General features: G+C 44.1%; 1 protein-coding gene across 7 annotated transcripts in view; it reads right to left on the bottom strand.

Moving 5' to 3' along the window:
• Positions 1-4,884: 4,884 nt before the first annotated feature.
• Positions 4,885-13,321, bottom strand: part of HIVEP1 (HIVEP zinc finger 1) — a 148,714-nt gene continuing 140,277 nt past the window's right edge. For 6 of the 7 annotated variants that reach the window (XM_045057111.1, XM_045057114.1, XM_045057112.1 and 3 more), the window contains 2 exons: positions 7,946-8,457; positions 4,885-6,738 (listed from right to left, as the gene is read on the bottom strand). In XM_045057111.1, the coding sequence (XP_044913046.1) occupies positions 5,500-6,738; positions 7,946-8,457 (1,751 nt within the window). In that variant the 3' untranslated portion in view covers positions 4,885-5,499. The remainder of the gene's footprint in view (positions 6,739-7,945; positions 8,458-13,321) is intronic. The other variant, XM_045057116.1, reaches the window with a different exon arrangement.

Genomic DNA, 13,321 nt, shown 5'->3' on the forward strand with positions numbered 1-13,321 from the left:
CTTCCTTTCCCTCTCACTTTTCTGTCCTGTGATTGCCAGTTCCTGAGCTGAATTATTAGCACATTAAAGAAAGGACTCTGACCCACCGGGTGCCCTTTCGACTTGAAGAGCCCACACACTTCTTTTTAATCTTTTAAGTTGATTTATTTATTTTGAGAGAGAGCTGAGGAGGGACAGAGAGAGAGAAGAGAGAGAATCTCAGAAAGCATCCCGATGTGGGGCTTGAACTCATGAACGGGGAGATTATGACTTGAGCCCAGACCAAGAGCTGGGCGCTTAACCCACTGAGCCACCCAGGTGCCCCGAGCCCACACACTTTTAATCATCTTCAATTCTGTCCCTTGTTCTTCACAATGTTACCACGGCGTTGCTGGGTTCTTGCTAGACCACTGAAACACTGTCGGCTCCCTTCGTCTTGATTCTTCACGCTTCCTGCACCATTGCTTACGTGCAACGCTGTTGTCACGCAAACTTTTTAAATACCACTCCTGCTCCAGCATGATGAAGATGCAAACCAATGAGAGACGCAGCCTTCTTGTCTATAAAACGGGAGAATAATACTTGCCTTGGTTAAAATGAGATTGCATTTTTTTAATGTTTATTTATTTTTGAGACAGAGAGACAGAGAGACAGTATGTGAGTGGGGGAGGGGCAGAGACAGAGGGAGACACAGAATCGGAAGCAGGCTCCAGGCTCTGAGCCGTCAGCACAGAGCCCCACGCGGGGCTCGAACTCACGAACCGAGAGATCATGACCTGAGCCGAGGTTGGCTTAACTGACCGAGCCACCCCAGTGCCCCTAAATGAGATTATAAACAGGACATAGTAGGGATAAATCTTAACCACATCCTCTCTGTCGGTGATGTCCTTCCTTTCTATTGTTTCGGCTTAGTGAAGTCCCTTCGAGGCCACGCTGGAATGTCACATGCTCCATAAAGCGCTCCCTGATCAATTTAACCAGGAGCTCTTCCTTATTTGTACTAATGCTCTTGGTTATACATATCCCCTTATTAGTGGACGCCTGAAACCACAGAGTAGTACTGACCTCTATTTACGATGTTTTTTTTCCAATACACTCATGCCTGTGGAAAAAGTGTAACTTATCAATGAGGCACATTAGAAGATCAACAGGAACTAATGATAAAATAGAACCATTGTAGTATACCAAAATGGAAATCAGGTGCGTGGTCGCTTTCTCTCAAAAGATCTTCCTGTACCATACACACCCCCTTGGGATGATGAGAGGGGATGGAGGGAGGTGAAAGACACAGGCACCACGACTGACCTGCTGGGGATGGGCCAGAGGGAGACCACCTGCTTCTGGGCCGAGGCAGGCTGCGGTAACCGAACCCGTGAACCCGCGGAAGGTGAAGCTCCCTCGCCTCTTGAGGTCCTCTGCGCCTTGTGCTTGTTCTACTAGGACGTAAGCTCCTAGAGAACAGATGCTATTTAGTTTGCGTTTAATTCCTATCTCCAAAGTGCTCTCTACATTCTCGGTGCTAAATATTTGTGGAAAGCCCGAGCGAAGCCTCTTTTCCACTTAAGTTGGTTCCCAGACACAATTTTATTTATTTTAAAGTTTATTTTGAGAGAGAGAGAGAGAGAGTGCAGGAGAGTGAGCAGGCAGCGGGAGAGAGAGAATCCCAAGCAGGCTCCGAGCTGTCAGCAGACCAGGCACGATTTTAAGTCACAGAGTCATCTCAGCTATTTTTATTGTACTGCGTAGCATTATCTCTAGAGCCCCAAATCCCATCCCTTCTTCAAAATACAGCAGTCCCTAACATAGACAAATCGCTAATTACTGCATATAAAAACTTTCTTAACTCTCAAAATGTTTACAGTCTGTGGTTTCTAAGATACGTGTGGTCTGGTATTATTCTCTAGTTTATATGGCCTAAGTCTTAAGCAAGCATGCTGCTTTGGGGTAGAAAGCGTGCTTTCTAATTTCTTTTGTATCTTGCATAGTATTGGAGTTTGTTGGTACTTACTACAAGTGCTGGGTGTTGGATGCCTAAATCTGCTTCGGACCCGAGCCTGGTTCAGAGGAGAGGGAACACCAAGGAGTGGGTTATATCTCTGCTTTAACTCTTATGTCTACAGTGCCTGCACAGAACCTTGTATGTATTCAAGGTTCTGGATGAACCCGATATACATAAAAGCCTCATGACTTTCAGATTACATAATTTGTAGAAAAAAAGTGTTTTACCAGTTTTGCTTTAAATTTCTTTTTGTAATGACGGCAGAGAGTCAGGGTCATTAAAAGACAAATATATAAATAATAACCTTCATTGACGGTTAAAGAGATAACTCCAAGTCATGGGAAATTAGTTCGGCAGAAGATTCTTGTCTTAGATTTAATATCCCGTGTTTAGAATGGATAGGTAGTTTTGAGACAAAACTACTTTAATAAAAGTCACCTTTTGGTGTGGCTTAAACTTGATCTCAAAGTGTAAGCTTAAAAACAGAAAAGTAAAGAAGCTCATTGATGTTATATTTTGACCTGAGCACACATCAAGAAATATCAACAGTCTTCCAACAAAAATAATGAACATCTCCATAATCCTTGTTAAGCCCTATCATTTAAAATTCAGATTAGAGATTAAGAGTATTATTTATACTGTTTCTGTGAAGTGAAATGAAAGTCACAGCTGTATTATATAAAAAAATGAGAAATAAAACCTCTACATGAAATATTATCAGTTAATTATCATTCTGAAAACATTAAGTATCATTATAGCCTAAAGTTGAGGGAATGAAAACAAGTTACTTGAATGTCACTGACGTCCATTAACTCAACATTTTCATAAAATGGATCTAGCAACTTTTGAAAACTAGAAAGATGAACTTTTTTTTAGAAATTTTATTAGGTGAGATTTATCTATTTTCTTTAATCTCTACCCCCACCATGGGGTTCGAACTCACGACCCTGAGATCAGGAGTCACATGCCGTACCAACTGAGCCAGCCAGGCACCCCAGACCTTTGGCTCTTTAGCTACAACACTTCTGAGAGTGACATTGCTGTGGGTTCATAAAAGAAGATACTGAAATTGACTCACATTATGCTTTTCATAAACGCATAACTGTTTTGCTAATAACATCATCGGGATTCGCTATGGTCATTGTGCTCTCGGTCTCTAGTGACCTGTCTCTTTCATGACAGTACAAGAGAATAAAAGTCACGTGTAGTCTCACTAGCTGTCTGGATTGCATCATTTGAAAGTCACGCATGTTTAAGAATAACAATGCTCCTTAGGAAAAGATGACTTTGCAGAAAGTGTTCAACATTATTTCCTTGTATTTTGTTTACATAACAATTTCAAAATATAATGGCTCACACTTAGGTTATAATGGCTCAGACTTAGGTAATGTTTCTTACTTAGCTGTATATTTCAAATGCCAGCAAAATATTTGCAAGCCACATTAGAGTACTAAAGTCACTAATATTAAAGATATGTGTATAATGTAATGAATCTTAAAAAGTCAAGACTGCAAAAGAAGCTTAAGATACATGGCAGCATTAGATAAAATTCTCAAGGGGGCATCCAATTATATCACAACATTTGGTATTGGGTTAAATGTAGGAAAATTAAGAAAATTCTCCCTCTACAAACTAAAAAGAAAAACCCAATCCTGAAATTCTGAGCATTACTTTTGAATTTAGAGAAGTTATACATACCTAAAATGCGATTACACAATAAAAATGTTACACTGCTTTAAAATCTTTGGCCAAGTACAACAGAAAGTGTAATAGAAAGCATGACATGAAGTTAAGACAGTAATTTTGAGGTATTTGATGGATAATGGACTTCATTTTCAACAACCGTATGGATAGATGGATATAATAGAAGTTTCTAGGATTCTTTTCAAATCTATCTTGAAATATAAAGTCTGTTTTTTATATTTTTGAGAGAATTTTGGTACTTAATCTGTCGCTAAGTGTAAATAAAAATTGAAGCATGCGTCCAAAGCATCACAGACCCATCAGAGCCTGCTGCGGCCAGACTGCCTTCTAGAGATAATTTAGGTTTAGGGCATGCAGACCGAGATGGCTGGTGCCTTTCCCAAAGTCACAGGAAGCGGGGGCTCACCAACAGCAGGTCTCCAAACTCCTTAGAATACTTCCCCCAAAGAGTCTGTGGTCTCAACGGCTTCAGAGCCCTGGTATCCCCACAAGGGAAGCCGCCTTTAAAAAATGTGAATGCATTGCCTTCACGATGTGCGACATACTCAATTCCAACGTTAAAACACGTTCTCACAGATCCAGCATCTGTAACGCTTAGGTCATAATGCCAATCGCTGCCAAGGTAACTGAATTTTTTTCTGAATGAGTAAGGGCAGTTAAGCCTCCCAGGACAGGAAAGCATCATTTCTAAAGAGAATCACGTAAATAATTCAAAGTCTGAATTTGGTTCTTCTGTAAATCTTGGGCCCTCTGTGGTTCGGTACTGGTCAGAGAGCTCTCGGAGCGTAAAAAAGCAGGACTTATTATGAGGGAAAGAAAGAGGCCGCGGCTACTGGACAGACCTGGGGGTGGAGCACGGGCCTCAGCCAAGTTCTCAGGACAACTGTTTTTGTAACTTATTTTCTGCTTACCAGAAATGGTCCCACCTGCATTGAGGAAGTTTGCCCATTCCAGGCTCTGTGCCATATGCATTTACAAAAAGAGTTCTAAGTAGCGAACCTTCTAGGAGTTCATGGCTATGAAGTTACTCCTCACAGCTGGGTGGGTTTCACGGAGTTTCGCACGGCAGTAACACCGGTAAAGCCCCCGTTTCTCAAAACTAAGGGTGAGGCTGAGCGTAGACAGAATGTGACCTACGGCTATTTTCGGAACACAGATTACTGATCGCCAAACATATAAAGAAGGCACAAGTGAAGCAAAGGTAAAGTCAGTAAACAATATTTTACTGAAACATTTCATGACACAGAAAATCTGTCTGAAGTGTAAAGTTACTGTCTTACACAGGAAGGACAGACCCATTTTCAAAGACTAATATGAATACAATAAATATGGAGTTTACATACTAATTTATACACAGAAACTCTGCCCCATAGCCATAAAAATTTATATTTAACAGTGCAACATATAATTTAATCATTTGATTTATTTGACAGGGTTTTTTTTTCTTTCTAAACACAAATAACTACCTGGTTTTCATATACATATATAATATATATTTTATGTATATAGATATTCAACAATCTGTACAGCTTCTAAACATAAACTCCTAAAAGGCACAAGTGTCTATACAACATGTACAAAAATGGCTGGAGCGGACACAAAACAACAATTATTGGTCAAAAGTTCATGATTGCACAAAGATTAGTCATGAGTTTATGTCAGAAAAATGTGCTTTAAGGAAAGGAGGGTTTTCAAAGAAACCTTTAAGTGTTATATAAAAAAAAAAAAAACAAACAAACCAAAAAAACACAAAAAAAACCCAAAACCAACCCCACCAAAAGCCCAGACCAAACCAAACCCCCCCAAGTCGAGGCCCACTAGGTGGCGATCACGAGCCTGTCCTCGTCGTCGTCACTACTCACGTCGCTGAACTGCGCGGTGGCCTGCCTTCGGGGCGGCGCTGCGGGCCCGGGCACCTGCCCCTCGGGGGAGCGAGTCCGCAGGCCGCAAGGCTCCAGGGAAGCTTCGGGACGCACCTGCAGCAGAGGCTCGGCCGAGGCGGCTGGTTTGCCCTGCAGGGGGGCGAGCTCCTGCCTGGGCTTCACGTGATTCACGGCGGCGGCCTTGCCCGCGTCCGCTTTCCTTGAGCCGTCGGGCCGACCGGAGTCTCTCGCGGGGGCAGACGCATCTAGAACGTGTGTTGCATTTTCCCGCTGGACTTGGGGGGACCCCTGAGGAGACGAGGCCCCGCCGCCCTGATCTGCGCAGGCTCCCGAAGTCGGCCTGGGGGGCGCCTCCCGCGCCGTGGGTTGGGAAGGGGGCATCTCGGGAACCCCCGGCGGGTCGGCGGGCACTTGACCGACAGAGGGGATTAAAGTGGGCAAGGCAATGTTCAGGATCTGGAGGCCTGGAATGTGCGCCTGAGGGGTGGGGCTGCTCTGCGGGGAGGGGTTTGCGGTGAGAACCTGCAGGCCCACGGCACTGAGCGCCAGCCCCGGCGGGTGCACCTGCGGGGCCACGTTGGCGTTGGCCAGGCCCAGGATGTTGACGGTCTCCACGCCCAGCGACGGCAGCGGCTGCAAGGCCTGCGTGCTGAGGTTCTGAAGGCCCGGCATGCGGATTTGGCCAATGGGAATACACGGCACCACGCCGCTCAGTTCGGCCACTCCCGCGGGGCTGGGAGCGCCGGAAACTTCTGCGACCGAATCCCCGGGCGGGCCCACAGTTCTGTGAATCACATTGACCGCGGGGATCGTGAGCTGCATCGGCCCCGCCTGAATGGGCACGAACGTGGAGTACGTGAGGCCGGCGGGGACCACGTGGATTCCCCCGACTGGAACCATGTTGTAAGGTGTCCTGGACTGCTGTTGAGAATGCAGAGGGAGGTGGCTGAACAGATGAGTCTGGGGAGAGGGCAGGCCCGGAGGCGGCTGGAGGGTCACTTGCTGCTTCTGCTCTTGGGCGTCAGGCTGAGGCGAGGCCCCTGAGGGAGCCCCCACTGCTGTGTGCGGGCCGCGCTCAGCGGCAGGAGGCGGTCGTGGCACGCAAGCGGTGCCCTGAAAGACAACAGACAAAACCCCTTTCCAGCGAAACTGCCAGCGTAAAATCTCCTCTTCCTAACGGGGAGAAAGCATGTATATTCACATAAAAATGACAGGCCTGCTAAAAAATGATGTCTTCGTTATAAAAAAGAAATTCCCAACTAAAAAATCTATTATGTCTTTAATCTCCAGGGCAAGGACCAGCAACGCATTTCATGGAATACTTTGCAGTTTTGCAAATTTCCTCCTTCCCTTTCCCTTCCCCTTCCCTTCCTCCCCTCCCCTCTTTTCCTACCTTCACCTCTTCCCTCCCTCCCTCCCTTGCTTCCTATGTTTGTGAAAGGTCTACTGAAGACCAGACTTCCAGGCGCTGGCAGGTATGTAAGTGATCTGGGATAGAGAAGCTGAGAACACAGGTGACCAGTCTGGAAGTAATTTAATTTAAATATCAAGTATAATTTAAATATTAATGCAATTATGTTAAATCATATTAATTTAGAATAGCCTATAGAAATCTGAGCTTTCACAGACTTTTTCGTTTTCTCCAGTGTTACCTAGCAAACCAAGATCTGCCACATTTAGAAATAAACCCTATGGCCATCGTCAATACATACAAGACATAAGAGAAGGTAAGAGACGTTAAGAGGTCAGTGGGATGAATATATTCGGCATAGAATTCAACACTCCTCATGAGCCACCAGGGGTAAAAAGCACACGGAGGGTGGCTTTCTGCAGGCCCGTGTCTGGCCCCGAGCTGCTTCTCCGGCAGGAAGCTTTCCCAAGCTGTCACAGCGATTCCATCATTCAAGCAAAGTGAACTGCTTGATACATTTTTGGGGGCCGCATTACCTTTGCCACAGACACTGGTCGCTGTCGTGTCGACAGGGGCAAAGTGCAAAATGTTTGGGTAGTTTAGCACAGATCCCGTCACATCAATCGATGCCACTGGAAAAACAATTCAGGGCAAGCGAGGGGGATAAATAGGTCCCAAAAGTCAGGTTCCCAATTGGAACATATATATTTTTAAAAAGGAGTGTAGTTTTAGAGAACCATTTGGTTCTTTCACAGATTTATGTGAAGTAACATGTGACCTCTGATTAAAATACCTAGCAAGAATCCAGGGGGCATAAATGAAGTCCTTTGCCTTTAAATACAACCAAAACTTGCTCTTGAACCCACTGACTTAGCCATAAATTTAAAAAAAAAACCAACAACTTAAGTACATTATTTTCTTGAGCCAGGAGGATCCCCCTGTGGGGAAACCCTACAACAAGACATTTACCTGGGTTAAAGTAGTGTTCTTTCCGGCCACAGAACTTCCCAGAATTTCTTCTGATTCAGGGTAGTCTACAGACATCTGGTGACACGGGGACCTGGGCGCAGCCTCAGGTGACCTAGAAGAGTCGACGGGAGTAGCCGTTTCTTCTCCGTCTTTCGCGGCGTGCGGCCCGGTCTTCACCGGAGACTCCGTCTTCCGGCTGTGGTCTGACTGCACCGTGCTAAGTACGGTCATCTTGGTGGGCAAGGCTCTGGGTAGAACGTCCATCGGGTCCGTGTGCGCCCCAGAAAAGCAGTCGGTGATCCTGACGTCCTCCTCTGCGCTCCCAGGATCCTGGAGGCCACCTCTAGACGGAAGATGCTGCGGGCTGGCCGTAACGGAGGGAGCCGCTGACAAGACAGATTCAGCCTGACTGTCTTCATCGTCATCTTCATTTTCGTTATCGTCCTCATCCGGGCCATCCGACTCTTCAAGGTCATACCCAGACCGCTCGAAACCGAATCTTTGCTTCTCATCTAATAAAAACAACCGAGGGGCGATGTTATAGCATGTTTCGCATGTGGACAGGTGCAGCCTTTTATTTTCTTTTAGTTTTTGTAAGCTTGGCAATGCTGTGAGGACCATAACAGAGAAGGGCCCTACTCACAGAAAGTCTCCAGTTTAGCCGAGGAAGGGTGGCAGGGGGAAGAATCAGTCAGTCGGGCCAGGAATCGGACAAGCGGGGGCACTGACAGAGAGTGGCATGGCCAGTACACTTGTCAGGGACGCAGAATGTGAAATGGGCCTCGGGAGGTTAGGCAGGTGAGGATAATATACCAAGAAAATCAGAAATAAAGGCCTCAACTATTTTTTTTTTAATTTTTTAACGTTTATTTATTTTTTGAGTGACAGAGAGAGACAGAGCACGAGCAGGGAAGGTGCAGAGAGAGAGACACACACACAACCGGAAGCAGGCTCCAGGCTCTGAGCTGTCAGCACAGAGCCCGTAAAGGACTCAACCGTTAAAGAAGACGGGAAGATATAAAAAATTTGACAGAGTTCAACACAACTCTTCCTGAGCTCTAGCTACTTCTCTGCCTCTCTTTTGAACAAACTGAAACAAAAAGCAAAACAAACTGATGGCATTTGGATTTGTGAGCCCAATAATTTTATTTGATAATTCTATGAGATATGTGAACTGATATTTGGATAGTATTTTAGAGAGGTTTCCATTGTGCTCTGGGTAGTAATACTCTCTAGGACTTAAGACTTCTATCTTTTTCTTTTCTTTTCGCTAAGAGAGGTGCTAAATTTTCCTGTCATTTTTTCCCTATGGTAATCCAACTCGCTCCTCACAGGAAGAGGAACCATAACTAATAAGAGTCATTAGTATCAGCCTCATAACGTCACACGGGACCGTGTTTAACAAAGAAGATTCAGGAAGGTCCGGGGAATAGTTTCTTAATTCTCGAAAGATCATGTGGAAACTGGATTTAAATTTTTATCTGTTCAGAATCCCACAAAATTAGAGGTTCTTTCCCTTAGAAAGCTAATAAACTTTTAAAAAGTTAAATGGCGGATGAATGCAACACCTCTACCCCAAATCTCTGGCGCTGAGCTAAAATAAAGAAGGTATCAGAATGTATTCAGCTTAGCTGCGAACCGTTCTGTCATTTACACGTACTTTTAACATTCTGCATTTATGTATACCTTCTGAGCAGGAAAAATAATAGGGAAATAAGCAACACGTTTGCTTCCTGCATATCCCAAATGGTCTGCATATTAATTGATTTTACTATTCCTTCTATATTACCAAGTTCTTAGAGAAAAGTCTCAAAGGATCGACACCAAACCATTGGAGGCTGATTATTTCAAGAGGATGGAATGGACTAGAACTTTTCTGCTGTTGATCTCAAGCACGTTACTTTTACAATTAAAACATTCAAGGACAAAACACATTCATTTAGGTTACCTTAACACATGATTTCATATGCTTTTTGCTTTGAGGGTTCTGCTGGTTTTGCTATGAAATAATGCTAATATCCTGAATCCCACCAGGCGCCCGTGCTACAGATGGAATGGGTGATTTCTGGGTAAATGGCCTGCCCCCAGCCTCACAGATAGCTCTCCTGACCCCTATCAGATGGTTGAAATTCTAAAATTGGAGTCACTCCCAGTTTGTTTTGAATTTGCTCCAACAGTGCCGAGTCAGACATTTTAAGAGACTGAGGGGAAAGTGGGAAAGAAAATCCAAAGACATGAGATGACCAAGGAACAGGTTACCAGACAGGGGGGCTGACTTCACCAGAGGCGAGCCCGGCTCCAAAGTCCAACTAGGGTGAGATGTGCTTTCACTTAAAAATTATTACTCTATCTTAAACAAACAAACAAACAAGGCTATCTTCATATTGATGACTTTTTCAATATTCCCTATAAAGCTGAGTTCCCCGTCAATCAAACACTCCAAACTGTACACAGAGACGGTGTCTGTGGGAAGAGAGCAGACATAAGCCAGCATCATCTGGGGTGTGTGCGATGGGACACTGGCCGGGAGGTTGCTGTTCAACAGATGACAGGCTGGTCAGAGCCAAGTATGGGCTGCCCACGTTGTGTGAATCCTCTGAAGCTACTCTTTCCTGCAGGCTCTATGCCATGAACCCCATTTAAGTCGTCACAGGAAAGAGTGTGAAGTATCCCCTGTTGTCCAGATCTGGGGGACAGGCGCCGTAGCCAGAGAGAAGGAACAAGACATTCCACCTGGATCCACTTCCTCTCGCTCCTTTAGGGAAAAACACTGTGGAGGGAAGGGCACAAGCACTGCTGCTCTTAGGAACCTAGTGAAAACTTACTGCAGTGGGAGAGGGGATGAACAGGAGAAAAAACACAGCTCTACTCCTTGAGGAAGGACAAGATTACCAGCTGAGTCCCCCACAACAGCTGAGGGAGTGGTGGGAGAACACAAGCGCCACGGCCCAGAAACCTAAAATCATGGCGCATGTGGGAGTCTGAGGCTGAATCGGAACCCGAGGGCATCCTGTCCTCCTCCTCACCCCTAAATGCCAAGCTAAGACCTTTACGTAACGGGTGACAGCCGAAAACTGTTGGGAGAGGGATAGGAGATGAACGGGAATGTGTAGAGCGACACTCACTGAGACACCTAAAACTGGGACTGAAATGCGCATTGCCCTCCTAATCAACCCCTCCTCCCCCAAAGACAAGTTTAGTCTAGAGGAATCTGAAGCCTCTGGTGCTGGAAGCCTGCCGTATATATAACGTTTCACGCACCTGCAGCCCCACTTCTAACTACAAAAAGTCTTGATGCCCACACTAAAGGCCCGGCAGGAGAGGCACACCTGTCAAGAGGCAGGAAGCCTATTTACGTAGTCTCCACTGTCTTACACAAGATGTCTAGCTCTCGTAACAAAAATTACGAGACATACAAAAAGGCAGGGAAAAAAAACGTATGCAGAAGAGAAAAAGCAATCAGAACCAGTCGGATAGGACACAGACGTCAGAAGCATCAGAGAATTCAAAATAATTGATGGGTTAAAGGCTTGTGGGCCACCCGCAGGGTCCAGTGGGAATTTCAGCTGAGAGCTGGACACAGGTGACGGAGAAGGCAGTGAGATGCTACAAATGAAAAACAAAGTAACAGTGACAACAAGAAAGTGGCCAAACCCAGAGTTCTATGCTCAACGGAAACGGTGCTCAAAGACGAAGGAGAAATGCAGACTTTCTTAGAAAAATACAAACGGAGGGGATTCACTGCCCGTAGACTCACTTGACAGTACATGTTCAAGGAAACTCTTTGGGCAGAGAGGATACGGGCTCAGAAGGGAATGTGGATCGACACAAAAAGCTGAAGAGTATCAGAAGCAGAATAAGGATTCTTTCTGTAAAGTGCTAATTGCTTGCTCTAAAAGACAACTGAACATCTGCGGCAGACATAATGGAGCGGGTGTTTACGGCACCGGTAAACGTAGACAGTATGAACACAACAGCACAAATAACGGAAAGGAGGTACTGTGAATACAGTTACAAAGTCTCTAAGCTGCATGTGAAGTAATGCAGCATTATGTGAAGGATGACAACTAAATTTTCTAAAAAGGGGTAAATAACAAAGTCAAGGAGGAGATAAAACAGGGTCATAAAAAAAATGCGCAATTAAGTCATAAAAAGAAAAAAAATTAAATAAAAAAAACACACCCAGGTGGCAAGGTGGTAGGTTTTATTCGACTACATGAAAAATAACATTAAAAGGAATTCAGGTCTAACACCTTAATTAAAAGAGAGAAATTGCTAGACTGGATTAAGCAAGCAAGTGCCAAGTATATATACTATATACAAAAAAAAAAAACCCCATTTTAAACAGAAAGACATAAACAGATTGAAAATAAAGTTTGGACAAAAGTATACCTTACAACATTAACGAAATCACAGCTGGAAAAACTGTATCAGTACCAGGCAAAGTAGATTTCAGAACAAAGAATACTATCAAGAATGAACAGGAACATTACATCATGATAAAAGACATATAATCCTAAATGTATATCAACTAATAAACCAGAGCCTCAAAATAAATGGGGCTAAAACTGAAAAAAGTAATAAATCAATCCACAATTAGAGTTGAAGATTTTAACATCCCACTCTTAGTAAGTGATGGAACAAGTGTACAGAAAATGAGTGACAACACAGAAGGAAGACCTGAAAAACACTACCAATTAACTAGTCCCAGCTGACAGTTATAGAACATTCCAAGCAATAACACACTCTGCTTTCCTTATAAGTATACATGGAATGTTCACCAATCTCTGCCATATTCAGAGCTACGAAGCAAACCTCAACACATTTAAGTTAATAAAAGTCACAGAGTAAGTATTCAGATGAAAACAGAATCAAACTAGAAATCAATAATTGGAAGATACCTGAAAATCTTCCAATATTCCAGACTTACGAAACATATTCCTAAATAATCTGTGGGTCAAAGAGCAAGTCTCAAAGAAAGGTCAGAAATACTTTGAGGTAGATGAGTTTATATTTTTAAAATGTTTATTTATTTTTGAGAGAGAGAAAGAGCATGGGGGAGGGGTAGAGAGCGAGGGAGACAGAGGATCTGAAGCGGGCTCTGTGCTGATAGAGAGATGGATGTGGGGCTTGAACTCATGAACTATGAGATCATGACCTCCACTGAAGTTGGATGCTTAACTGACTGAACGATCCAGGCGCTCCTGAGCTAGATGAATATTAAAATATAACACTCAAATTGTGGCATGCAGCTAAAGAAGTGATTATTGAGAAACTTACTGTATCAAACACTTCTGTTAGAAGAGAGGTCTCAAATAAATAATCTAAGTTCTCCCCTTTAGAAATGAAAAAGAGAAACCAAAACTAAACCCAAAG

The sequence above is a fragment of the Felis catus genome, chromosome B2, assembly GCF_018350175.1.
Source record: "Felis catus isolate Fca126 chromosome B2, F.catus_Fca126_mat1.0, whole genome shotgun sequence".
NCBI lineage: Eukaryota > Metazoa > Chordata > Mammalia > Carnivora > Felidae > Felis > Felis catus.